The 27305-nt window shown below is 54.4% G+C and overlaps 2 protein-coding genes across 3 annotated transcripts in view; both read right to left on the reverse strand.

The window, feature by feature from the left end:
- Positions 1-6072: 6072 nt before the first annotated feature.
- Positions 6073-15374, reverse strand: CACNG1 (calcium voltage-gated channel auxiliary subunit gamma 1). Of its 2 annotated transcripts, none has more exons than XM_070393635.1 (4): positions 15020-15374; positions 9242-9316; positions 7266-7403; positions 6073-6767 (listed from the first exon to the last, which is right to left on the reverse strand). In XM_070393635.1, exons 1-4 carry the CDS (start codon positions 15252-15254, stop codon positions 6562-6564), a joined length of 654 nt encoding a protein of 217 aa, XP_070249736.1. In that variant the 5' UTR covers positions 15255-15374; the 3' UTR covers positions 6073-6561. The 2 variants fall into 2 exon arrangements, with proteins under 2 accessions (XP_070249736.1, XP_070249735.1); XM_070393634.1 differs by having other exon boundaries at positions 6073-6788.
- An 8507-nt stretch (positions 15375-23881) lies between these two features.
- The window catches only part of CACNG4 (calcium voltage-gated channel auxiliary subunit gamma 4), a 52502-nt gene continuing 49078 nt past the window's right edge, over positions 23882-27305 (reverse strand). Inside the window, exon 4 of the mRNA XM_070393178.1 lies at positions 23882-26670. Within this exon, the coding sequence (XP_070249279.1) occupies positions 26132-26670 (539 nt within the window). The 3' untranslated portion in view covers positions 23882-26131. The remainder of the gene's footprint in view (positions 26671-27305) is intronic.

Genomic DNA, 27305 nt, shown 5'->3' on the forward strand with positions numbered 1-27305 from the left:
CTGAGATGGATCGCAGGCTTGATTGAGAGAACTTAAAGACACCCTCCCCGGCCCTGGCAGGGGAGCTCAGTTGGTTAGAGCATCACCCTGGCACACCAAGTTTGTGGGTTCGATCCCCCTCAGGGCACATACAAAAATCAATCAATGAATGCATAAATTAGCGAAACCACAAATCAATGTTGTTCCCCGCCCCCTCTCTAAAGTCATTAAAAAAAAAAAAAAAGACACCCTCCCCTTCCCCTGACATCCTTTGCAATGATGTGTGGCCAGATGGCAGGGTGCTGGCTTGGGGTGGAGGAGGAGTAAGCTGTGCTGTGCAGTGACATCCCGCCCACTCCACTCAGCTCTCCCAGCAGTGACAACGCATTAGCATTCATGAGTATTTTGTGACTTGCCAGGTATCACTGTTAGATCCCTTAGTTTGACAGCTTCGCCATGGTTACCTGGGTCGTGATGGATGCTGCCTACTTGAGCTTATCGGGGTCTGTGGGCACATACCTACCACGCAGCGCTCGGGAAAGTGATGAAATCCCCCTTTGTCTGAAGCTCCAGCTGATGCTAAATTCTCAGAGGGAGGTAATTAAATTGAACAGAAGCTGCGGCTTGCAAAAGTCTAGGGTATTATCCTATTCTAGCTCATTAAAACCAATGCTCTGCAAATTGCTTTGAATCATTGCTTCGGGAAACTGTTGATCATCTCTGAGCAGGAAGTGGCCCTGGTTAGGTGAAGGGGTGAGCCAGCAGAGGGCTCTGGAAGGTGGGTGTGGCTGCTGGCTGCTGCTCCCAGGCTCTGGGCTCTAAACACAGAAGATCAAAGAAACCGGAGAGAATGTGCTTTGAGGCTGTTTGCTCACTAACTGAATAGAAATGTAATCAGATGGCAAGTCCTCTTGAGGTGAGCAGAGGGCCTGAAAGTGGAGGAGAGCTTGCAAAGAAAACTCAGAAATGCTCTAATCAGTCCTCAGGGTTGTGTTTCCTTTATGTGCAAAAGACGCTGGCAGCCAACAGGGAGGGGCCGTGTCCACCTGCTGGGTAGGTCTGTCATCTAGTTGGAATGCGGACTTGTCCGTGGTTTTACAAAACTAGGCAGAGGCTCTTCTAAGAGAGAGCTGTGTGGATGCAATCCTCCGCTTCCTGACCAGGCCTAAGTAAGTTGCCTAACCTGGGGCAACAGCAGCAGGAAGTGCTGGAAGGTGGGTGGGCAAACAAACCGGCTTTCCCTGGAGAGTCCCATCTCCTCGGGGTGACCCTGTAGGCTTTCTAGGACTGAACTAATTCCTACCGGGCTGGTTCTGCTATTAGCGGGGTAGAAAAAACGTTTTGAAAAAAAAAATGTGGTCGGGGGTAATTGAAGGTGGTTTTGAACCTCCTGGAAAAAGTACTTCCGGAAATCTGTCTGTTCTTAAAGGCTGTCTGTCAGCTGCTGTGCTGTTGCTCAGAAAATCGTCTCATGGGGACAAACGCGGCGTGTTCTGTGCTGTAGGGAACACAGCCAACCCGGCCTCATTCCTCCCACTCAGGCCGAGCGCGGGGACAAGCCACTCGGGCTGCAGACACCTGGGGTCAGGCAGCCACATGGAGAACAGCTCCTTCAAGCTCCTCTCTTGCTCCTCGAGGCCTCCTGACGGCACTTTCCGCCTCTTCTCTTTGAGCGTCTTTGCACACGCTCTCCCCATCTGTCCGCCTCCTCCTTCGCAGCATTCTGGGGCATGCACGTGGTCAAGGTCCCAGCATGACCCCAGGGCTGTATACTGTCCGCTGTGCAGAGGTTTGGAGGAAAGGATGCGGGGGAGGTTCTGACTGCCAACATGAATCGGAAGAAAGCAAGGCCCTACCCTTCAAAGAGCAAGGCATGCAGAGGCCGAGAGCTATACAGACGCCCAGCACCGGGAACAGGAGCCCAGTGTCAAGGGCACAAGGAGGAGGGAAGCATGCAGTTTGCACTGAGGGTTGGAGAACGTAGCACCTGGCGATGTCTGAGCGGAGCCCTGCAGAATAAGCAGGACTGCAGCAGGTTCAGAGAGGGGCAGACCACAGGCCCCTTTGTGTTTCCGAGGAACCCGCCCACCCTCATGGCTCTTACAACTTATTTTTAAACCATCTGCCATGGAACGCTAAGTTCCTGAAGGACAAGACCGTAAGGTATTATTCCTCATTGTCGTTAGACATGCGCAGAGCAAGGACGATGGGCCAGATACAGAAACTCACCAGGGCAGAAAGCCCTGGGTGCCTGGCAAGGGGCGACACTGGGAAAACAGGGCCCTCTCCCCCAGGGTAACCTGTCCTCCCTGGCATATCACTGGTCCTGTGGCTTGGACCCCGGATCTTTCATATCCCTGGTCATGCGGTTTAGACCCCCTGACCTTTTCCTCCCTAAAGATAACATCTAGGCCTCGGTTGTATTTCAGCTCCAGGCCCAGAAAAGCAGCAAAACCAGGCAAGTGATGCCGTGGCTGCCTCAGGACCAGCTGCAATGACTAATGACCCTCTGTCCTGGCGCCAACCAATCAGTGGAGACCATGACCCTGAAAGAGCACACCTGGGAAGCTGATGAATATTCTATTAGACCCTCCCCTGAGACCTCCCTAAGATTGCCACCTGCAAGAGAGAGAGAAATATGCTCAGGACAGAAGACTCAGTTGCACTCTCTCTCCAAGGAGCATGCCCCTGCCATTCCCTTCCCCTCTCCTTCCCCCACAGGCACCTAACCCCTAACCTCTAAGGGGCTCCACGAGACTTGCAACCATTGAAGCAATGGGCAGCAGCAGCTCATTCTGAGCTCACCCCCCGAGTCTGTCTCCAAGGCCCCCTTTTCCCTGACTTCTCAGTGAGCCAGAGCAGCCCCGCCTAGGCTCTCCTGTGGCTTCTTCTATGCCCTTCCTGGTTTCACTGTCCTAAGTGTATTTTTGCTGCCATCATGGATCCAGTACTTTTTGGCGCAGTGCTGTGTAGCCCTTCCCTTTGGCTTTCCCCATCCCCCATCCCAGTTTCTTTAAATAAATCAAATTTTCTTTAATCACCGTGTGAGATGGCGATTTAGCCGGCCCACACACCGCCGACTTTAACCTCTCAGTTATGTCCTCGTTTAGGACATGCCTAGGACTCGGTGTTGTCACTCAGTGGGGTGGACAGAATAATGGTCCCTCAAGAGCAGTGGTGACAGGAGATGCAGAGAATTATTTCAAGACACTTGTCGGTTGACAGATGAAAGGCAAGGGTGGAGGTCGTGAAAAAGGGACGCTTACTTCCCCAATACTTTCTAGCTTCTGTCTCTGCCCGTGACCTCTGCCCTTTAGACACATCTCACCTGCACCTCTCTGTTCCTGTATCTGGATCGTGTCACTTCCTTCCTCAAAAGCCTTCCTTGGCCCTCGTCAGGTAAGCAAGAGAAATGTATTCCAAGGAGCTCCTTCTTTCTTGAACTCTTATAAGTTTTGACCAAAATCTGCTTCATGGAAAGTAGCTGGAAGGGACCTCGAAGGTCATCTGATCAGAGGATTGTCAGTGGTTTCCCAAAATCTAAGCCACAGAATCCTTCTTCAGAAAAGACCCACAGTGTTATGTTAGAACCCAAAAATGTAAGGCCTACCTAGATAATACATGAAATATATGTTTTACTTCTTTACTCTCGTAAATACATTTATGGTAGCTTCTTGTAAAATCCATTTGTTAGAGCAATTGTGGCATGCAGAAGCACACAAACATTTGAAAAAGGAATTTATAAAAGGCAGATGCCATTTGATATCTAAATCTAGCCCTGGTTTATTTTCTTTCGGTTGGACAATATGAGCAAACGTTGTGATTCAGAAAGATAAACAGAGGGATATTTGCTTGTACCATGTTATCTGCGCAGATGGGCCCAGGCCTGAATTTCACAAAGATGAATACAGAACAAACTCCTGACCCCTGAAACACAGGCAGGAAGTCGAAATGTATGCAGAGAAAGGGCTGGAGAAATGTGGTTGGAAGGTCTCCTTCAAAGAAAGTTCCAGCACAAAGGTTGAACTCCGTGGAGGTCCTTTCGGTGCCTGTAACGTATGAAGTGAGTGATGCTGGAATAAGTTGAAGTCTGTTGTGTGCACAGAAGCCAGAGGGGGCTCCCCAGGCTCAGGATGGAGCAGGGTCTTAGCACACTTCCCAGGTGGCCCTTTCTGGTCTGGAGACATCGTCTAACCATTTGAAGACAGTTAGGAGGAGGAGAGGCTCTCTCAGTGTCCTCTGTAAACTTCACTTCTGTGAAACCGGCATAACGGTGGCCCTCGGTGGTGGCCCCAGAGCGTCCCTCTCAGCTTCAGCCACACCCATCATCTCTCCAGAACAACGGCTGCGGCCGGTGGCCTGGCCGCTTTCTCATTTGTCGCCTGCCTCCCTGGCCACCTCTGTCCCAGGCTGGGCCGGTCTTGGCTGTGGCATTTCCCTTTTCTCATTTTCCTCCCCGTTAGGCAGGTTATACATGGTCACCTCCCTGCCTCTTGGGCGTTTCCAGGAAAGCTGCATCCCTGGTTTTATTAAGCTCCTTCGTGCTTTAAAACACCCCCTTGGTCACCGGAAGATCTTGCTTGAAACCCCTGGCGGGCTGGGGGCGGGAGGCGTGTTCGCCTTTAAATCAGTGACTTGGAAATTGGTTTTGAACTCCTCAAGCCCAGGACTCTCAGGTTGTGGTGACAAACCCCCCCGTCCTCCATTTCTCTGGGGGGTTAGCAGGACCGCACTGTGGGTGAATAGAGAGGCAAAGTCTAATCCCAGAGCAACAAGCATTTCCAGGAGGTTGGCTCTCTCACATTGAGGCCAGACATTCTTGTCAGGAGCAAAAGGAGAAGACAGTATCGCCCCTGGAAACGTTTGGCAATTACCTTAATGAACTTGCTTCACCCGCAGGATCGATGCCTTGTGTGGGGATTAATTAAGGCCTCGGCGGCTGCGCTTGAGTGAGATGGGGAATGAGGGCTCGAGAGGCTGTGGGCAGCGGCGCCCGGCCGAACACCAGTCCTGGGTTTAATGGGAATGTTCCACCTCATGGCTTTATTTATACCTGGTCCCCACTTCGGATCTTTTGTGCAAGCAGGCAGGATATGAATTAGAAATGAATGTGTAAATGAAACATTGGATCGAAATGGGACAAGTCACACTGGCAGGGAAAGCAGTGTAGTAGGATGTGATGAAAGCCCCAGCCGGCCTGTGTTTCACCTGCTCCTTGCTGCCGTCCTGGCCAGCAATCAGCCACAGAAGCGGGGCGGCTGTGTTCTGACCGACGCCCTCCTTGACCAGACCCGAGCCAGGCTCCGCTGAGCCCTCCTCTCGATTCCGCTGTGTAAAGACTTGAGCAGACACTGACATCGTTCCTAACAGCTCAGGGCCCCACCCGTAGGATGACCTAGCCCCCCTTCAGTGCCCACCTGGGAAAACCCCTGAAAATGGGGCCTGTCTCCCGGTCCGCAGGAGGGGAGGAGCTCACTTGGATGAGTGCCAGTTAGCAAACCCAGATGGGTTTCACGTGGACCAGCCCTCCTCTCAGCTTTTTGCAATCTTCCTCTTCTGGGACTCACAGAGCCCCCCGCCCGCCCTCCCTGCTCCCTGTCCTCCCTGGGCCGGCTCCTGCGGGCTGGGCGAGGACCGCGGGGCTCTGGGAGGTGGAAGCGTCTGAGTCACGGCCCTCCATGTCTAACGGCTAAGCCCCGCTTCCTCATGTTCTCTGCAACGACAACCCAGCATCGGAAATCAGACACTTGTGGCTGTGCGGCTTGACTGCTGTGTTAGCACTTGGACGCCTGGCAGGCCAGCGCTCTAGAAATAAGCCCTCCTATTTTTAACACCCTTGCCTAGTCGGATGGTCTCTGGTTTCTGCCAGAGAAAACCCCAGGGCCCCGAGATGCACGCTGGAATTCAGAACGGTACGTCTCGTTGGTAAACAGGACCCCTCTCCCCACGTGTCCCCACGTGCGTCCCAGAGACCCCTTTTCCTCCTCCTCCAGGGTCCCTGCGGCCCCTGAGCTGCAGCCAGGGATCCTCGCGTTTTCTACGCAAGACACAGGAAAAAGCAAGTTTTCAAAGAACTTTTATTTCAAACCACAGTCAGAAAACACCCAGTTAAAGATGCTTCTCCGGCCTCAGAGAAGACGAGGTCGGGTTCAGCTCACCAAACACAGTGCGCCTTGTCGCCAAGGACAGAGGGGCCGGCTGCTTGCCCCGGAGGACACCCCGAGCTGGTAATGAGCACAGGGCGTCCCTGATAAGGCTCACAGGACAACGGCCGCCAGCCTATCAGACAGCTGGCGCCGTGGGGACGACTATGAGCTCCAGCGGGAGGTCGGGCCTTTGCAGACACCTGTGCACCTGCTGGGCCCGCCTCCTTCCCACCGAGGGCAGGTCTGGATCGTGTCCACTTGCCGGATTCCCCAGGCGCCTGTCGCAGCCCAGAGAGGCGCCAGGGGAGGGGAAGCCGCCGCAGCAGTGTGGGTCAGGTGGGAACAGGAGAGGTGTGATGCTCCCACCTCCTTTCTAGAATGTTCTGGGCTGGGCTTCCTGGGGGAAAGCCCTGAGAGTCACTGGGACCCAGGAGGGCTAGTGCTCAGGCTCCGAGTCCATGCAGGACTCCCAGGGGTTCTGGGGCATGCGAGGCAGGGAGAAGAGCAGCAGGGCCAGGCCGCCCAGGAAGAGGAGGACGAAGGCGGAGCAGGCGCAGGCGAAGGACCAGGAGTAATAGTACTCGATCCAGACCGTGTCCTCGCTGTCGATCATGCGCTTCACCGACTGCCGCAGGACCTCCACTGAGACGAAGATGCAGAGACCTGAGGGCAGAGCGGGGACACTCAGGGCCCCACCCGGCCTGTGCCCACCGTCGGCCGGGGCTTCCGCAGGGACAAGGGGGAGACCTGGCCGTGGGGGAGACTGTCTCGAGACTGGAGGTGCACGTGGGGACCTGCAAAGTGAACCGTCTGCCTGCCTGCCGCACGACTCGCTCAACCTCAGGGTAACTGCGTTTCTTTCCTTCTTTTGTTAATATTTGTTTGGATTAATTTAAAATGTGTTAGTGACGGGCATTGCTCTCAGTGCTTGTGGATTAAATGGACAAATTGCCAACATCTCCCCAGACCCACCGAGCGTTGGTGAGTCCTGACCGAGTCTGCTCCTGCGTGGAGCCCGGGAATTTCTCCAGACCTACATCTCAAGGTTGGAGCGAGGATGGGGTGGCAGCAGCCCTCACCCCGGACATCGCCCCCCACCCCCGCCCCGGGCTTACAGGCAAGTGCCCCCCCCCCCCCTACCTGCAAAGGCGTAGAACATGGAGGCCGGCCTCAGCAGGTAGTCCCGCTTCTTGGTGAAGGACAGGAGCACGCAGATGGTTCCCATGATGATGAAGACGAGGCTGAAGATGGCGATGGCGGCGGCCGAGATGCTGTACTCTGCAACACACACAGGGGCCGACGGCACCTCAGCAGTGGCCTCGTCCTGGCCTCGGGTCACCGCTGGCTGTGCCGCCAACCAGGTGAGTGACACCACCACGGGTTATGATCCCCATTGCACATGTGAGGAGACTGAGGCCCCGAGAAGAAATCACTCACTCAAGTCACACATGAGTAGAGACTCAATTCTAACTCCCGGGTTGCACGGAACTGCAACCCCTCCCCCAACCTCCCTACCGGGCAGAGGACTGGGAAGGGGCAGGAGACACGTGGCTGGAGGCCTTTCTGGAGCAGAAACTTTCCGAGTGACAGGGCAGAAAGCAGCAGGGGAGGGCGGTCTGTCCTGGACTGACAGCAGCCTCTGGAAGGTGGCTTGTTACAGAGCACGGGCGTGTGTGTGTGTGTGTGTGTGTGTGAGGTGTAAACTTTGTGTGGTGTGTGTGTGAGACAGGTATAAGATTTGCATGGTGTGTGTGTGTGACAGGTGTAAGATTTGCATGGTGTGTGTGTTTGTGACAGGTGTAAGATTTGCATGGTGTGTGTGTGTATGTATGTGTGACAGGTGTAAGATTTTCATGGTGTGTGTTTGTGACAGGTGTAAGATTTTCATGGTGTGTGTGTGACAGGTGTAAGATTTGCATGGTGTGTGTGTGTGACAGGTGTAAGATTTTCATGGTGTGTGTGTGTGACAGGTGTAAGATTTGCATGGTGTGTGTGTTTGTGACAGGTGTAAGATTTGCATGGTGTGTGTGTATGTATGTGTGACAGGTGTAAGATTTTCACGGTGTGTGTGTGTGTGGCAGGTGTAAGATTTGCATGGTGTGTGTGTGTGTTTGTGACAGGTGTAAGATTTGGATGGTGTGTGTGTTTGTGACAGGTGTAAGATTTTCATGGTGTGTGTGTGAGACAGGTGTAAGATTTGCATGGTGTGTGTGTTTGTGACAGGTGTAATATTTGCATGGTGTGTGTGTATGTGTGTGTGACAGGTGTAAGATTTTCACAGGGTGTGTGTGTGTGTGTTTGTGACAGGTGTAAGATTTGCATGGTGTGTGTGTGTGTTTGTGACAGGTGTAAGATTTGCATGGTGTGTGTGTGTGTTTGTGACAGGTGTAAGATTTGCATGGTGTGTGTGTGTGTGTGTTTGTGACAGGTGTAAGATTTGCATGGTGTGTGTGTGTGTGTGTGTGTGTATGTGTGTGAGACAGGTGTAAGATTTGCATGGTGTGTGTGTGTGTGTGTGTGTGTGTGTGTGACAGGTGTAAGATTTGCCAGAGTGTGTGTGTTAGTGTTGCACTGGCATATAAGGATCTACCAGAGTGAGTGTGTGCGCACGTGTGTGTGCATGTGTGTGTGCATGTGTGTGTGTGCATGTGTGTGCATGCCCACACCGTGTGCCGCCGTTCGTACACGTGCAGGTGTGGGTCTGTACCCATGACAGAGGGGTGCATGCGAGCTCCATGGCTCCTGGAAGACCCCAGGGCACATGTGCTCGGGGCTCCTTAACTGTGATGCATCTCCCCCTGCCCCCTGCCCTCCTGATTCTTGGGGGTGATCGATGGCGGGAGGGAATCAGTTCCCCGCAGGCTCTGACCCGCCAGCCAGAAACCCGTCCCAGGGATGGTGAGCGCTTGTTCCATTGCCCTGGCTCCTGTCACAGGCACCGCGCCTTCACCGCCTCCGCCAGCCCCATGGACGGAGGCTGGGACACACCGAGGGTGGCAGGGCTCTTTTCACCAGGCACGGGGGAAGTTGGGCTTTTGTGCCAGATGATTTCCTGCCTCAGAGGTGTGACCGCAGTCACTTCTCCCCGCCCTCCCGGCTTGATGCCCTGGGCTCACCTTTCTGAGTGGTGAATTCAAAGATCTCTGAGCTCTCGCCTGGGTTGAAATGCCGGAAGTAGGAACAGTTTTTCTCTGCAAAGGAGGAGACAACCTGTGAGGTGAGGAAAAAGGGCCCATAGCGGAGGCAGAGGGTCGGCTGAGAGAGGGTGGGTGTGATCCCACCAGGGTGGGCGGAAGGGACCTCTGGGCTGGTGTCTTCTCCCCAAACCCTCACCCTGGGCTGAGACAAAGACCTTCTCTGACCCTAAGACCAAAATGTCACCAGGTTAAGGGGGTCGCATAAGAGGCTGGGAGATCCTCGGGGTGCCAAGGCTGATTGAGTCAAAGGTACAGACAGCACTGTGGGGACTGAGCCCATTAGGCAGATGGGCTAACTGAGGCCCAGGGCTCAAGTCATTTGTCAGGGGGGACAGGATACATGGTCAACAAAAAGGCTACACAGTGGTTCGTCCGATTATATCCGCCAGGGATCTTGGGCAATGTCTGGAGACATTTTTGCTGTAACAACGAGGCAGGGCTGCTAGTGGCATCTGGTGGGTAGAGGCCAGGATACTGCTAAACATCCCCATGCACAGAACAGCCCCTCGCATCATAGAATTCTCCAGCCCCAAAGTGCCAGTAGCGCTGAGGTTAAGAAACCCTGAATCCCACCAAAGCCCAGAGCTGTGTTTCTCAGCCTCAGGCCCACCCTGACTCACTGGCTTTTCAAAAGCTTCCCAGGAGATTCTGATGATCAGCCACGTTGGGAAGCCCTGCTCCAGGCCCCTTCACATGCCCCGCAAAGTGCTCTTCTGAGTGGGCCACCTGGAGGGACTTGGGTGAGGGCTAGAGAATCCATTCAGGGGCCAAATGTGACCAGCAGGTTGTTTCATCGGACCCTCGACACCCGTGGCTGCAGAGGCAGCCCAGACCAGACCTTCCCCGGCCGGCTGCTCGGTCTACCTGGTAACTATCAGGAAAGCGGAAGAAGACCTGCGGACAGTAGGATGTTCTGTGATGGGGGAGTAGAGGAAGGTCTCAGAACAAAGAAATTCATGCCGATGTTAAATATAATTTCAGGCATAATTTCTCTTCCGTTTTTCCTTTTCATCTCTCCTGTAACTAGACATACTATCAAATGAAAGGATAGTCCTATTGCATATTGAATACAGGTTAATATTATTTACTCTTGATTTAGGAAGTCGATGATGGGGTTATTTTATACTATCTTGTTTCTTGAAGAAAACTAAATCAAGTTGCTTTTTATTTGTGTGAGGCCCTTTATTGATTGCTTTTTCTTTATTGATTGTTTAGAGCCTCTGGTTTTTCATTCATTTCTTGACCTTCAAGTTGTCTTTGCATTTTCTTTTTTCCTGTGAGTCCTCACTGGAGGATATTTTTCCTTTTTTTTTTTTTTTGGAGAGAGTGGGTGGGAGTGGGGAGACAGAGAGAGAGAGAGAGAGAGAGAGAGAGAGAGAAACATCAATGTGTGAGAGAGACATGTCTATTGCTTCCTCCTGCGCATGCCCCGACCAGGGCCGGGGATTGAGCCTGCAACCAAGGAACATGCCCTTGACCAGAATTGAACCTGGGACCCTTCAGTCCGTGGGCAGAAGCTTTATTCATTGAGCCAAACAGGCCAGGCTGTCCCTCCATTTTCACAAGGCCACTGATGGAGATGCGCCGGAGGTGCTGCCTTCATGTGGGTGCAGGCTTCCTTCTATCTGGCCCAAATCCTCTCATCGCCCCCGAAGCCTGTGGCCTCCCACTCCTCCCTCCTCCCCCACGTCAGGGTCACCGCTGCTCCCACGGTGGAGGGAGGAAATGGCCCCTGGAGACCAAGCCTGGCACAGGGAGCAGCAGTGAATGTTCCGAGAGGTAAACCGCCCTCTCTTTGAGCTTCTATATTTAAATCGCTTTCCTTTTTATCCGAGTTACCTGGGGTGTCCGACACCGGTAAGTGGTGATGTCAGAGTCGAGCTGCTCTTTTCTCTCTCACAGCTTCCAGGGCTGTTTTAGAACACAACGCAGCCCTCTTATACTTGTTAGATTGTTCGCTATAGATTGTCTCCAGTCACTGCTTCAAAATGGCTGTGCTGTGTCCTGAGTTACCACAGGCCTCTCTCTCTCGACAAAGGAACATTTCTGTTTCATTCTATAAGGGCCAATTTCAGTCGTCATTGAAAACCCTCTGAAAAGAATTGATTGAATTCAAGTGTATTTCACAGTCAGCTGCTTCTGTGACTACTCGCCATCCTCCAGTTAAAGGCGTTTGGAGCAGGGAGAGCGCGGGGCGGGGGGAGGGGAGGGGGCATGGGATGAAGGCCCAGCTATGGGCGGTTCTGGGGTGCTGAGGCTACTCTCGCGCAGGGCGTGTTCGGGTTGTCAACCCCAGGAGATAGACACCAGGCCCCATTCTGGACAAACCGCTGTTGCCACTAGGCACTTGCTCAAAAGCTTTCTTAGCTCAGACACGGGGGGAACAGCATGTCTGGGAAGCCAGCCTGTGGATTCTGGGGGGTGGGGGGGACTTTCCCCTCAGTGGCCCAGGGGCAGTGTTCCTGTCCCTCCCCTCCCCAGTTATATGCTCTCACACATGGCGAGGGGCACCCAGTGGGCAGGGCTCCCACTGAGGACATCTGGAAGTCTCAGCTTCTCTCTAACGTGGCTGAACTTAGGGCTTGGGGACGGACAGGCCAACCCTGTCCCCTCTCTTGGACTTAGCATGTGAGGAAGGCCTGGGAGGGGCATCCGCTCGGGGCCCCGTGGCTGCCCACTGGAGACCGACCGCAGGCTCCTCTGTGGGCCCTGATGGCCCCAGCACGGGTGGGGCATGTCAGACCCAGTGCTCAGTCTGGACACTTCCGGCAGCAACAAGATGCTCAGTTAGGACCAATCAAGCCAGGCCTGTGCCACTGTCGCTCAAGACTTGCCCAGCATCCTGCCATGGTCATTGTGTGAATTCAGTCAAATGACTCAACTTCTCTCTGCCTCGTTTTCCTTATCTGTAAGCTGGGAGGATAATAATAGTATGGACCCCATAGAGGATTTTGTGAGAATTAGATGAATTAATATATATGTCATCCCACTGCCTCTGGCCTTCATGGTTTTAGGGGAAAAGTAGCTGTTTTTCTTAGTTAGAATTTCTTGTATGTGATGAGTCACTTGTTGCTCTCACAAGAGTCTGTCTTTATTTTTCGACTTATCTACCTTTTGATTATGATGTGTCCAGATTTTGATCTATCCTACTTGGAGTTCATGAAGCTTCATGGGTTTCTAGATTAATGTTTTCCATCAGATTTGGAAAAATGTTGACCATTATTTTTCATATGGACTTCCCACTCCTCTCTCTCTCCTTCTTCTGGGAGTACCATTAGGTGTATATTGATACATTTCATTCTGTCCCACAGGCTCTGTTCATTTTTCTTCATTATTTCTCCTGTCTGTTTCTCAGACTAGCTAATCTTAGTTGACCTATCTTTAATGTCATGGATTTGTTCTTCTACCTGCTCAGCTCTGCTATGGAACTCGTCTGGTGAATTTTTTCATTTCAGTTATTGTACTTCTCAACTCTAGAATTTCTATTAGACCCTTTTAAAATAATTTATATCTTTATTCTCTACTTCATGAGACATCATTCTTACCTTAGCACACGAGGAAGACCAGTGGTTTCTTCTAATTCCTTGAATATATCTGAAACAAGTGACTTAAAGTCTTGGTCTAGTAAGTCCAGTATCTGGGCTTCCTTAAGAATCTATTATTGACATTACTATTGTATAGGTCATGCATTTTTAGTTCTTTGCATGTCTTGAAATTTTTTAAAATTTAAATTTAAAACTGGAAAATTTAAACAATATAATGTAGCAACTCTAGAAATCAGATTCTAACCTTACCCAAGGATTGTTCCTGTTGCTGTTTGTTATTGTTGTTTATTCAGTGACTTTCTGAATTAATTTTGTAAAGTCTATATTCTTTGTCATGTGTGGCCACTGAAATCTCTGCTCAGTTAGTTTGGTGGTCAGTTCACAGAGATTTCCTAAAATCACTGGAACGAATACATCTCCCAGTATTTACTGAGGGGCTCTGTGCTTAGCGGAGTGTGAAGCACTCCACTAAGCAGTGTACATTTCCAGAGTTCTGAAAAAGTTTATTCTGATCATTTTCGCTAATGTTCACATTGTTTTTATGGAGAGGAGGATTTTTGGAGGTTCTTACTCTGATGTCATCCAAAGTTAATATGTAAAACACTTAAGACAGTGTCTGGCAGGTAGTCCTCTGTTTGTGTTTGCAGTTCTTATTATTACTGTTATTAATAATACATAAGGACATGTATGCCCTAGCCGGTTTGGCTCAGTGGATAGAGCGTGGGCCTGAGGACTGAAGGGTCCTGGGTTTGATTCCGGTCAAGGGCACGTACCTCGGTTGCAGGCTCCTCCTCGGCTCGGGCCCTGGTTGGGGCGTGTGCAGGTGGCAACCAACCGATATGTTTCTCTCACACCGATATTTCTCTCTCTTTCCCTCTCTCTTCTACTCTCTCTAAAAAATCAATGAAAAAATATCCTTGGGTGAGGATATAAAAAAAGGAACATGTATGAACTCTGTCCATCCCTCCAGGAAAGTGGTCCTGTAATGCACAGGCAGGGTCGGGGGAAGGAAAAGATGTTCATGTACAGAGAAAGGAGAGGGAGGAAGTCAGGAACACCCAGCAGCAGCCTGTTGCGGGTAAGGCTGTGTTCACAGGTATGATTCACTCAGGATCAGAGTGAGAAGGCACTGAGACAGACTGACCAGGTTCAAGTCCAAGCCGTGCCTGCTGGTCACCAGTGGCTGGCTCAGCCACCTGCTGCCAGCCTGTCTCTCCCTTGTATAGAGTCAGCTCGCTGCCCTGCTCCTCTGCTCTGCGAACTCACCAGACTTTAAAAGGCAGATGCCTCCCAGCACAGGTGGGCAGGACCATCCCAGTGCATTTCTGGAGAAGCTGCCCTGCCCTGCCCTGCCCTGCCCTGCCCAGGGGAGTTGGCTGGATGATGCATCTGTTTACGGGCGTGCTCAGCAGTGGCCGAGGGGCATGGGCATCTGGGTGATGCGATACCCGTGAAGCACATGCTCATGCCATTTAAAGCCCTCGGCCCGGGGACTCGGTGTTTCCAAGACAGCTGGGTATTTATGAATCTTCCGAGTGTCCAGTGGGAATGAGCAAGGCGGGAGCCAGCGGGAGGGGAAGGAAGAAGAAAGAGGGGAGAGGGAGGAACAAGCTTTGGGCTCCTCTGTCCTCCCCCACACACGGCAAGGTTTTGGGGGACTTGGCATTGGCTCCCTTGAAGGGGAGGTTTCAACGAACACCCAGTCCGATAACAGATAATTCTGAACGCCAAGCGGGATGCCGCCCTCAGCCTGGTCCACCGCCGCCTTGGAGTGACATTGGTCAGCACTGGAAGGGACTTTGTGTTGCTGAGCCCAAGCACCAGGGGAGGAAGCAGAGGCTGTGATGGGCTTTGTCTCCCCCCCGCCCCCCGCCAATTGTCATGTTGGGGGTCACGGGTAATGTGTGATTAGAGCGGGCTCTTTCCTGAGCTTGTACTCTATTAACTAGGGTCGCAGAGGCTGTACGACTGCAGGGAGGCTAGTCATCCCAGCCCCGGGGGTTCTATACAGGGAGCTCCCCTCGCTGTGGTGCACAGCCTCATGCAATTCAGACCCCCTCCTCCGGGGCACAGAGGGCTGTTCTGAGCCGCTTTTCCGGAAGGAACAAAGAAGGACAGGAGGCAGGGATGGGGGACAGCGTGGGTACGTTACCCCCAGGCAGGGTGATGGGTCCGCAGCTCTTGTCCTTGCTGCCGCTCACGATGATACTCTTGGTGCAAATCCGCCAGAGGCCGAAGTGGGCTGCCTCGCAGACGGCGCTGTGGTGCTCCACCTGGGGGCTCAGCACGGCCCAGTGGTCGGTCACCACGGCCACCGTGGCCAGCACGATGCCCACCAGGATGCAGAAGAGCGTCAGGCGGACCTTCAGCGTTGTGGTCTGGGACATGGTGGTCGCGAAGGAGTGGGTGCTCTGGGCAGGGTCGGGTGGCCGTGTCTCCCCAGGCAGGTGGCGGCCGGGCTGGGGTGGTGGCGGCAATTATGGTGCAGAGGGGCGAGGCTAAGTTTAGTGTGCTGGCCGAGCCAGAGGGGGCTGGCCTTGGGGCTGAGGGCCACTTGACAGGGCTGAGCAGCTGCCCACACGTGACAGGGGCCTGAGGGAGGCTTCTATTAATGCACATGCACAGGCGTGTCACCGTCACCGAGGATGACTTCGTCTCAGGTTTCAGGGCTTTCTTACCCTCTTGGAGCCAGAAATACCCCAGGGAGGGGTGGCGGGGAGGCTCTAGCTGGTGACTGGAGACCTGTCGGAGCACCTGCTCGGGATGCCTGACGTGAGGACGAGAGGCACTGTGCAGCTGAAGGTCACGGCTGGGCAAGGGCAGAGACCCTATGGCTCAGGGGGCTCAACCTTCTATCCTCACACTGGGCAGCTCTGTTACCGGAGTGGGGCGAGTGGGTCCTCGTCCTGGAAGTCTGGGGGACCCAGGGTCATGCCTAGAGACAGCGTGGGGATCCCCTGCCCGGGGCTTCCGGAGCCCACGACCCAGGCAAGAGCTTTAGCCCTAAGCCCCACGACATCCCCAAACTACAGGGAGCGAAAGTGGCTCCTGGGCCAGTGGAGACCCGACACTGCCCAGCGTGGGAACATTGTTTTCTATTCAATTCTCCCATCCTCCCAGCTGGGTCCAGAAGAAAAACAAAAAACAAAAAAACATAAAACAACCGTCTGGGGCAAGTCTGTAGCACCTTTCTGATCCTCACACGTCGAAGAAAGGCCCTCAGAGGATAGAGCATCGGCTGTTTTTGTTGTAATGGTTTAGTATGACCTCTATGAATGGCAGGGGACACAGGTTTTCCAGTTATGCTTATATTCACAAAACAACTCGATGTAAGTCAAAAAGAACAGAAGTAAGCTGATTTACAGGTGACTACTAAGAGGCTAATGGTGGGTGGATAGAGCAGAGAACTTGTGAAACTTTGGGGCCAGCTTCTGAGAGTCCTGCCTGCCCACATCCCTCCCACACACCCGCTAGCCAGTCTCCAGGCCCCGACACACCTCCTGGGGTCTGTCTCCTCGTCCTCAGGTCACCAGGTGGCTCGCTCTGGGTGTAGCCGAGGCTGATGCACGGCCAGGAGTAGACCCCTGAGCTGGGCAGGGCTTTGAGCTTCGAGATCCTGGCCTCAGGGTGACCGTGCTTAACGGAAAGATGGTCTGTGTGCGGAGAAACACGCGGGGCCCGGCCTTGGACTCACAGACCACTGATCACAGTGACGGTCGTAACAAGAGCGGGTCCTCCGTGAGAGCTTACCATATCCCAGGCGCTCTGCTGAGCTAATTTTCACACCTTCCCTCGGTGAGGGGGCAGGTCTGTGCCCAGCAGGGTCCTGAGTCCGCCAACCCAGCCAGCAAATGCATTAAAGATGGATGGCTCTTCCTTTCCAAGTAGTCTGTGAGTAAACCTAGCACGAGGCTGGCAGCACCGGGGACTGCGGGCAAGTCTGTTCTTCTTCCCGTTCAGTAAAGGTCCTTTAAACAGAGCCTCCCACTGCCAGGCTGCCTGCTCGCCCCCCTAAACCCTCCGCTCCAGGGCCTTGTTGGGCCAAGAAGGGGCCCTGTGGATGCCGGCATTTGCTGGGAGCTGGGGCTGGATACCATCAGCACCCTCCACATCAAGCATGTCAAACTCGCGGCCCGCGGGCTGCATACAGGCCACAACGAGTATTTTTGCGGCCCAGCCAATATAGCGGTGTGAGCAGTTATTTACAATTATGAACGGAAATAAGTCTCCTGTCAGATCCAGAATTACTGACATTCACCTTGGGTCAGTTTTGAAAGTATTCACTCCGAACAAGATTTCCCCCGAAGTAGGAAAGATAGTAGCAGAGAAGAGATGCCAAGTGTCAGGAAGAAAACATTAATTTTATCATTGTTCTTGTTCCTTTTTTTTTTATACTATACTTTTTGAAATAAACTCACGTTTCTATGAAAATTGAAGCTTTTGTTTTTTTGCGGCCCATGTAAACTCAAACCTCGTTCACTTGGCCCGTGTTAGCCTTGAGTTTGACATGCTTGCTCCGCATGGTCCTACCCTGTCCAGGCATCAGGAAGGACAGCTCCTTAGGGAGTGGGAACCAACCTGTTCCCACTGGAGTCGGAAGCCCCAGGGTCAGATCCCTGCTCTGCTGGCGTCCAGCTGTGTGGCTTCCAGCCAGTCATCAACCTCTCTGAGCTGCCCTCCCCTCAGCTATAAAATGAGGGCAGTGGCGCTGACTGGGAGCTGCTGTAGAATTAGAGATAATGCATTTACCGGCTTCGCCCAGCGTAGGTGCCATGGACTGAATAATGCCCTCCTTCCCCCAATTCATATGTTGAAGTCCAAACCCCAGTGTAATGGTATTTGGAGATGGGGCTTTGGGGGGTAATTAGGTTTAGATGAGGCCATGAGGGTGGGGCCCTCATGATGGGATTAGTGCCCTTAAGAAGGAACACCAGCAAGCTTGCTGTCTCTCTTTCTCTGCCATGTGAGGAGGAGAAAGCCAGGAAGAAGACTCTTCGCAGCTCCCAACCATGCTGATCTAGGACTTCCAGCCCCCAGAGCCGTGAGAAAATAAATTTTGGTTGTTAAGGTCATCCAGGGTATGGTCTTGAGCCCGAGCTGACTAGTACAGTCAGCATCCAATCCAAGATGGCTGTTGTTATTATTATTTATAAACTGCAGATGGGTCATCTTTCTCTAATGGGCCATAAGCTTCTGGAGGGTTGAGATGGCAAGACTGTATTATGTACTCATTCTGGGTCCCTCAGAGAACCCACCCGATCTGAGCCCAGGTTGGGATCTTCATAAATGTCTGTTAAATGACTGATGGACGGAAGGATGGACAGATGGACTGAAAGGAGGAGACAGAAGCTCAAATAATTCACTCCACCAGATGATCCAAAGGACATTTCTCTGTGGCTCAAGGCCACGGGGACATAAGACATGGCAGCCAGGGCAGCCCTGGGACAGCGTGGACCAGTGGCTGATTTGCCTCCAGGCACTGAGGGACACCCCGGGAGGGCACCGTTGTCACCTCTGTGATCAAGTTCAAAAGGAAGCAGCCTCCTGAGAGGACATTCTCTACAGTCTTCAAAGTAGATCCCCCCACTAAGCTGATCGGGCAATGTCTGTATTTTTCTCATCCAGATGAACCAGTTTTCATTTGTCCCAAGAAGGACCAGACATACTAGGTTGAGAGAAAACATCTTCCACAGGGGGGCCTCATTCAGAGCTGGGACCAGGGCACGCCTGGGTGGGGGGCAAATAACCTCTCTTTGGCAATGTGCTGATCGAATTTTGAGCTCGGGCTTAATGAGGCTAAGAAATGGCCCTGCGTGACCTTAAGGTACCATAAAAAAACGGGGTGCCAGCCAATGGGTCCGAACCTCTTTAAGCCACTTCGTCTGCCTCCCTGCACCGTTCACCTGGGGCCCTCTGTTGCATTTGTCTCGCTGCCCCCAATTCCACCCTGTGCCTCTGCCCAGGGGACCCAGAACACGTCCATCCTCAAAGCCAGCCATCATATCACTCTGACCTCTGCTTCCATCATCGCATCTTCATCTCTGACTCTCCTGCCTCCCTTTCTGTTATATGAATCCTTGGGGTTTTATTGACAACCCCGGAAAATCTCCCCATCTCAACATCCTTAATTGAATCACATCTGCAAAGTCCCTTTGGCCGTGGAAGGTGACATATTCACAGGTTCCAGGGATTAGAACTTGGGCATTTGGGGAACTGCTATTCTGCCTACCACAGGCATTGATGTACAACTTGCTTGATCTTCTCTGGCATCGCCTGTAGCTCAGGTGCAGGGACGGAGAAGATGGAAAGTGAGACTGAAAGAGAGCTGGGGCTCTTCCAGGAGGAAAAAGCGAGAAGGAGAAGGGGCCGAGGGACCCGAGGGCCTCGGCAAGGGTGGGTTTAGATGATGACTTGCCATGTCTGGGCTGGTTAGGATGGCCCTGCTGTCAGGAAGGGTCAATATATTGGGAGAAAATGGGGAGGCCAAGGCCCTGAAGGGCTTGTTGAGGCTGGAAAACAGGTGTAGTGATGGTCAGGGAATGAAGGAATTGGGAACATTGGAAGCTGTGGTCTGAGAGGAGGACGACGTCTCTGAAGATTATAGGAGGGGACAGTCAGGGGGGTGATGGCAAGATCCAGGTTGGAGATGAAGGTCAATGAAGATGAGAAGACCAGGATGGCCAAAGGAGGTGAGCTCAGATAGTCAATGGAGGCGAGAAGGTGAGGTGGCCAATGGAGTTGAGAAGACAGGAGAGCTATGAGGCCAGGGAATTGGAGTGGTTGGCCCTACTGACGTGGGTGTGGCTCAGTTTGATGGTGGCAGGACTTGGGGTACAGAGGAAGGCTTTGAGCCAGAGGCGAAGTCTCTGATGAAGGTGAAGGAAGTGGCCAAGAAAGAGTTGGGGAGGTGATAGTGATGAAAACAGGTTTAGGCCCTCGGAGAAAGCTTTTCCCCAGGAGGGTGGAGGAGTAATGGTTTGGAGGTATCAGCACCCCCACCATTCTCCGCTCCTGCAAAATGTCTAAGGACACGGGTTCGTAACCTTCTCTGACACAGGCTTCTGTTTCTGAGGTTGCAATGACTTTTAAACCTGGACTCTGCAGGTTTAAAAATACCTGTTTCAAGTGTATCTGCCCATCTCCTCCTCTGGAGTCCAGGGTCCCTGAGCAACTCTTCCTCCCCTCTTCCCTCCCCTGCCCCTCATCTCTGGGCTGGGCAGCCAGGGGTGCTATATCAGGAACCAGTGCAGGGAGGCCTCCCCTCCCCTTCCATCTCATTCCCCTCCCCCAGGTCTCTCTTCTCTGTGAGCTCCACACTAGGGACCCAGAACAGGACAACCTCCCCATGCAGTCCTGCTCCCAGGGCATCTAAGGGCATTCGGGACTTAGTTTTGCAGCCTGGATCACCTGTGTGGGACCGGGAACTCCCCAGTGGGGTTTGGGGGTTGCAGGGCCTGCAAAGACAGCTGCAGCCATGTGGCTGCGCTGACCACCAATCCACAGCTGGGGACCACTGAGGGCAGAAATGAATGGGCATCAGCCAGGGAAGCAGCTGGGGGAGGACCCCTCTCCAGGGAAGTGGGGAGCACCGCACAATACCTGGGCAGCTGGGCCTGGCTCTCAGAGCACTCCTCTAGAGCAATCCGTGTTGGCAAACTTCTCGAGTGTTGTCAGTCAACAAACACCTCTGGAAGCTCACTCTAAGGCCAGGCTCCTGTTTCCTTGTTTACGTTAAAGCTGAACTCATCTCCCAACAACCCCGGGAGGGAATTGTAACCTTCCTCATTTGACCGCCGGCTCGGAGAGAGGCTGGGCGACTCGCCCAGGGCTGCCCGCGGGTGACTGGAGTATAGGATCCCTGTCTTTCTGGCTCTCGGCCACCTCACTGTCCACTCATTGCGGCCTCGGGGGAGGGGGGAGGCGGGTGAGCGGGGCCAGGAGGCCACCGAGTCCAGTGTCAGGCTGGGCCAGGTTTCTCCAGCTGCCTGCTTCAATTCCATCCGTATTTGGTTCCCAAACCCAGCGGCAAAGGCACCCCCAAACCCCAACCCAGGACAGGTGGCTGTTTTCCCATTTCCTTCAACCCACAACTTCTGTTTCCAAAGCTGTTGGCTCAAAAGAGGCAGAAATTGGAATGTGTTGCAGGGAAAGGAAATCCGGGGAATGAGTAAGTGAGATTTCCTAATATGCCCACAGCCTGGGTGCAAGCCCCAAGAAGCCGCGGTGTGGTCGTGCACAAGCGACCTCACCCTTCCATGCCTCAGTTTCCCTCAGTGTAAAATCAGACTTGTGCACGGTTTCTCAGCCGGACATTTTGGACCCGATCATTCTTGGGGGATGGGGGTGAGGGCTGTCCCGTGCATTAGCCACACACTTGTCCTCCACCCGGTAGATGCCAGTAGCACCCGCCTTCCAGGCTGTGACAATCAGAAATGTCTCCAGACGTGGATGAATGTCCCCTGGAGAGCAAAACTGCCCCCACTTGAGAACCACTGGGCCAGTGGTATCTCCCTTCCATGGTTGTTATACATTTCCTTCCTTCCTTTTATTCCTCCTCCCCCAACCCGCCCCCCCCCACCCCCACCCCGGCCATTTCCTTTTTGGGCTGATTCTTCTGTGATGAGAACGTTGAACGAGATGATTCCTAAGGTTCCTGCCACTGCTGCTTGGGTCATGGTGTCCTGTGACTTTGTGGTTCTTGTTTTGGTCAAGGCAGGAGCTCAAGCCTGCTCCTCCAACCTAGGAAGAAGGTAGCACAGACCCATTTTACAGATGGGTATCTGGAGCCGAGAAGAGGCCAGACCTCACATTGGAGCTGAAGGAGGGGCTGAGGCCGCAGAGGTGGACCAATCCCAGACAAAGGCATCAGTGTCAAGGAGGCACTCCCAGAATGACTTGGGGGCAGGGCGGCAAGAAGGAGATACAGAAAAGACATAGACCAGGGAGCCCAGACTGCTGTTCCCCCAAACTGTTTTCCTTTCCTCCTGGGCTAAACTACATTTCCCATCTTCCCTGGCCCTTAAATGGGACTGTGATATTGAGTTCTGGCCAATGGCATGTGGGCAGGGGAGAGAGTCACAACTTCCTGATCCATTAAAACCTCCCACAAGACTCTCTACTCACTAGAACACCTTCCCTCTCTCTTCTCCATCTGCCTGCCGGGTGTCAATGCGGGGGGGCAACATTAGAAGCCCCTGATGAAGACGGCAGAGCTTCCAGAGAGTGGGTCCCTGAATCTCTGAGTGACTGTGTGGAGCAGAGCACCCTCACCTGCCCAGCTGATTGAACTCGATGGGTGGGAAATAGATTTCTATTGTATGAAGCCACTCCTCGTTTGGGGGTTGTTGGTTACATCGCCGGCCTAGTCTAAATAATATAAGTGAAGGGCAGAATGGGGGCTGCAGGGCTGGAGGGGGGCTCTGAGTGGCGTTTTGGTTGGGGAACCAGAACATCCACTTCTGTGTCAGTTCTGTAGACCTACCTCTGCAAATGATGGAGGCAGAGTTTTCAGATGAATGAAACACGTGACCCCATGAGCCCCATACCGGAGGCCACACCAGGCCACGACCTGCAGACTGCCACGGGCGGCCACCAGGCTGGGAACCAGGGTGCCGAGCCAGCTTCTTCCAGGCTGAGAATGAGCAGGAGGCACAGAAATTCGGGCACATGGTGCCAATGCTGAGTGGTGCTGGCTCCAGGCTGGTGAAGCAGGGGGTTCGTTGGTGGGGTGGGTCCTAAGCTGCCCTGGCCCTGAGACCTGGTGGCTCAGCACATTTGGGGCATCAGTAAGAGGGTTAAAAAGCCAGGGCTGGCCCTGGCTGGCATGCTCAGTGGTTAGAGCATTGGTCTGCACACCAGAAGGTCTCGGGTTTGATTTCCAGTCAAGGGCACGTACCTGGGTTGCAGGTCTGATCTCTGCCTCCCCCCCAGTCCCCCCCCCCCCCCCCCGCCCCCGCCGGTTGGGGCACATGTGGGAGGCAATCAATTGATGTGTCTCTGTCACATGGATGTCTCTCTCTCTCTCCCCTCTCCCCTCCCTTCCACTCACTGTAAAAATCAATTGAGAAAATATCCTCACTCCTTGGGTGAAGATTAAAAAGAGAAAAAAGCCAGGGCTGAAAGTTTGGACAAGTTGGGAGTGGTTCTTGCAGCCACAAGGGTGGGAACACGGGGACACTGGGCCCTCTGCCTTCTTTGCTGGGACGAGGGTTGGCAAGGACTTCGTGACACTCAAGAGTTGGGGCCTCTCAGATCCGGGGTGGCTCTCAGGAAAACTCAGGCCTTAGTCCTAAAGGCGATGGAGCCTGTGATCGGATGGGAAGGTCCCCTGGGCTGCAGCTTGGGGAGAACTAGGGGGCACTGCTTAGCCTCGTTGTGCCTCCGAGAGAGTGGGGGTGACGTCCAGCCAGTACCATCTGCTGGGCTGGACCTGGTGGGTGACACCGTGTCCTGCGGGAGCTGCGCAGTATGTCCATATCACCCCGTCTCCCTCCCTTCCTCACTCCTCCTGGTGGCCTGGGATCGGGTGGCTCTGTCCCCTCTGGCCTCTGGTCGGGGCCACATTCCCCCGTCCAGCTGTCTCAGTACTAAAGCTCAGTCTGGAATTCAGGCTCTTCTACTTCGTAGCCAGTTCGGAACTTGGACGGGAAAGGAGGCTGGTCGGTGGACTGAGGAACCCCACTGAGCAGCGCACGGCCTCTGAGCTGTGGCTCCTCCTGTGGCCTCACCGGCAGGTTGAGGCCTGGCTTGCTCAGCTGCCCAGATGCCCATCTCGCCCTGCTGTGCAAAGGCCCCTCCACAGCACCTCCCAGAGGTCGGAACCCAGCAGGTGGTGCCGGGAGGTGGTCAGCGACCAGATGAAAGCCAGAGAAACTGGCCTTGACCCGCGCTGAACCCCCCTCTTCTCGGGGTTCTGCAGCACCCCCCCAGACTCAGGGACACTCTTGGCTCTAAGTGTCCACAGGCTTGAGGGGTGCTCTCCCCTCCCCCCACATCAGGAAGAGAACATTTTAAAAATCATTTTATTTAATTAAAAAAAAAAAAAAAAGACCGAACTAACAACCCCAAACCAGTAGTAGGTACAGGATTCACAGGTGCTTAATTGGCAAAACACACAGGGCTGGTTGGAGCGCAAGGTCTCAGAATGACAGGGGCAGGGGGCCAGCTCCATCCGCCCCTCCCCGGGCGGCCCCAGGTAAGAGGCCGTGAGCACGGGAACCAGAGCCGGGGTCCCTCCCGGAGCCTGGGGCAGAGTGTGTGGAGAAAGGCTATGGAGACCAGGGTCTCAGGCTGTTCTGCTCCCTGCACTTGGTGGCTTCTCTCTACTTTCTCGGTCCCTAGAGTGGGCTGTGCGAGCTCCGCCTGGGACTGGGCAAGAGGTAGGATTCGTTGGACACAGCTTTCTCCATGAAAGGACAGACTTCCCGGGGAGCGGGGCGGGTGGGGACTTCTGTGGAAGGAACAGCCAGGCTGCCTGGCTTTGGAATCTTGGGGCCTCGCTGGGTGATGGGTCCCCAGGTTTCACCCCTTCCTTCCAGCCTGGAAAGATGGTGTCATGGTGTGGAGGGGTGAGGGTGGTAGGGGTGAGGCAGGACAGCTGGGGTCAGCCCTCGGCAGGGGCGGCCGCGCGCCCCGACACCCCAGCATTCACGGCGGCACATGCTGGACAAACCTCACAGAGCCCAGGTCAGCGGGAGGGGGGCTCCAGCACGCAGCGCCAGCCACGGAGGTGGGAGGCGGGACACGTGGAGATGTCCTCTCGGGGGCAAAGGGAGGATGGCAGTGACCTTGGCCCGGATCTGAACTCCTAGGGGCCAAGTCCACCCAGGGGTCTGTGAGCAGGGGGCTGAGGTAAGAATTTGCTTGTTACTTCCAAGTCCAACGGCTCCCGGGATCCCAGCTGACTGCTCCAGGCCGGCTCCCCAAGTCTCAAAAAGTAAGAAAGGACTTTGTTATACAAAAGGGGGTAAGCTCTGTGTTCCACAACGTGTTTCTCCTGAACCTGACATGCTTCCATGCCTCTGCTGGCTTTGGGGGGCGGGGTTGGAAAAACTCACCCAGGGAACCCGCCTCCTCGGTGGTGAGGAGGAAGAAAGCCGAGGCCTGGCCCCCCTCCTCTTCCTCGCTGAGCCCTTGTGGGGGGGCAGGGGGGACGACAGAATAAGTTACAAGAACGGGAGTTGGGGGGGGGGGGCGTCCTGCTACTTTGTAAGATGAGGAAGTGAATGGAACTTGCCCTCCTGGCTACTATTTGCAATAAATCACGATTAATAACCACTCGGAAACGGATGTGTGTTTTCTGAGGTTCTGGTCCCGGTTCACCCTCCGTCTCCCTTTCTTGCCCAGCAGTTTGGGACGCTGATGCCGAATCGGTGTGTGTGGCAGGCCCACCTGTCCTCTCCCCAGGAGGATCCAGCAGGAGACACGGGGCCGCCTGTGACCCCTGTCACCCCGGGACCTTCCGGCCTCGCAAGCACAGTCAGTGTGTTTTGCCCTTTCTGTGTGAGGCAGAAACTTCCAGAAGCAGACAAGAAAGCCAGCCACAGACTCTGGCCTTTAGCTCACGCCAGGCCAGCGAAGACTCCCTCTGTGGGTTCCCTCCCCTCCAGGCCTCGGTCTCCTCCGGTCGAGGGGCGCCGGCCCCAGGACAGCACAGAGGCCAAAGCACCATTGGCCGCAGGCCTTTCTCCTAGGATCACAGCCATGTCAACAACAGGCCACTGTCAGAGAGAGACAGACAGACAGACAGACAGACAGATGGATGGAGGGAAGGAAGGGGCGAGCTTCGGCTTCCGCGTTTCCGGCTCCCAGGCCCAGGAACCTCAGGTTAACAAGCAGCTGACCAGCGTCCTAGGCCCCACGTACCCAGCCAGTGGCCCCCCAGTGGCCCAGCGCCCCGGCGGGGAGGGAAGGCCCCGAAAGCTCGTTCTCGCAGAAATATTTGTTTCCAAGAGGAGAGAATGGCTCGATTGTGTTTTCCCAGGTGGGCGAAGGCTGGGCAGTCTCAGGACAGCACTCAAGCCTCCCGGGAGACTCCGGAACCCAGGGCATCCGTCCACACACCCTCTTTGGGGGGATCAAGTCAGCCTCTCCCTTCGGATGCCAGTGTCCTGGCGCTTCGCTCCACGCCAGCCCGCCACGCATCTGGAGACCAGGAGGGGTGGGTTTGGCTTTAGTCCACGGTGGGTCCGTCTTAAGGGTTCGATGCCCTCACGTGGGATCCAAGCAGCCATTCTGGGGAGAGGCTGGTGCCAGGCAGGGGCGCTCACACGGGGGTGGTCCGCCGGTTCAGCATGCTGACGTGCAGGCCCTCCTTCAGGTCCTGCTGGAAGAAATCGTGTACCTGCAGGAAGCCGGCCTCCTGGCCCGGGCTGTAGCTGGCCGCCGTGGTCACCTTGAGCGGCTCCCGGGACAGCGTGTACATGGATAGCTCGCCCATGGGGATGGCCCCGGCGATCTTCAGGCCCACCGGCGACGTGTCCCTGGAGGGCGAGGCCTCCGTGGACCTGGAGCTGGACCGGGAGCGCCGTCGCCGGTACCTGTAGCTGGGCATCCTGGCGTAGGGGGACGAGGAGGGAGCCTTGAGGAACTCCCGTTTGGTCTTAAATCTCAGCTCCTTATTCTTCTCGATGTAAATGTTCACGGCCAGGACGCCCACGGTCTCGGCCACGATGAACGACAGCGCCCCGAAGTAGAAAGACCAGCCGTAGTTGTAGTGGTTCTTTTTGTCCTCGTCGCGCTTGTCGCTCGGGTCGCCCGTGTTGCTGGAAATGTAGACGATGATGCCTATGATGTTACTGAGGCCTGAAAGGGAAGGAGGAGAGGGGGCCGGAGGGGAGAGGCCGAGGTTAGACCCACAGGGGGAAGGGGGCAGGGGGAAGGGGGAGGGGCTGGTGGCCACTCCCTGCTTTGGTGGGAGTGGCCACCAGCTTAATTCTGGCTGCTAACCTGTCTTTTAAGTAACTAATTTTGAGTGGGTATCAAAGGACAAGGTTGAGATGAGATACACAATAAAGCAAGGGCTCTTGGCTCCCCAGCTCCCCGCCGGAGAGTGGCTGCTGCTATGGTCTTTCCTATGTTGTGCTCATATCCAGCCTCTCTCAGGTCCCCTCCTTCCTTCTCAGGGGGGCGGTGGGCAGAGGGGAGTGAGTGAGTGGTGGTTCCAGGAAGAGGGGGTGAGGAAGTGGGGCGTCATGCATGCAGGCGAGGAGGCTGGGACAACTGGCCCCCGATGGCCTCGTGAACGGAGGTGGAGAGGCCCTGCCACGCGTTGTCCGTTCTCCTGCTGCCCGATCCCAGGGTGGATGTTTACACTGTTTCCTGCTAGAGGACCAGAGACCCTGCCCTGAGCAAACCAGCTGTAGGTGTGGACCCTAAATGCAGGCTCTCCCTCCCATCACACACACCCACAGTTCACACACACCCCCCACAGTTCACAC

Source organism: Myotis yumanensis, unplaced genomic scaffold, assembly GCF_028538775.1.
Source record: "Myotis yumanensis isolate MYYU_CA2020_CCGP unplaced genomic scaffold, mMyoYum1.0.hap1 SCAF_16, whole genome shotgun sequence".
In the NCBI taxonomy this organism is placed as follows: Eukaryota; Metazoa; Chordata; class Mammalia; order Chiroptera; family Vespertilionidae; genus Myotis; species Myotis yumanensis.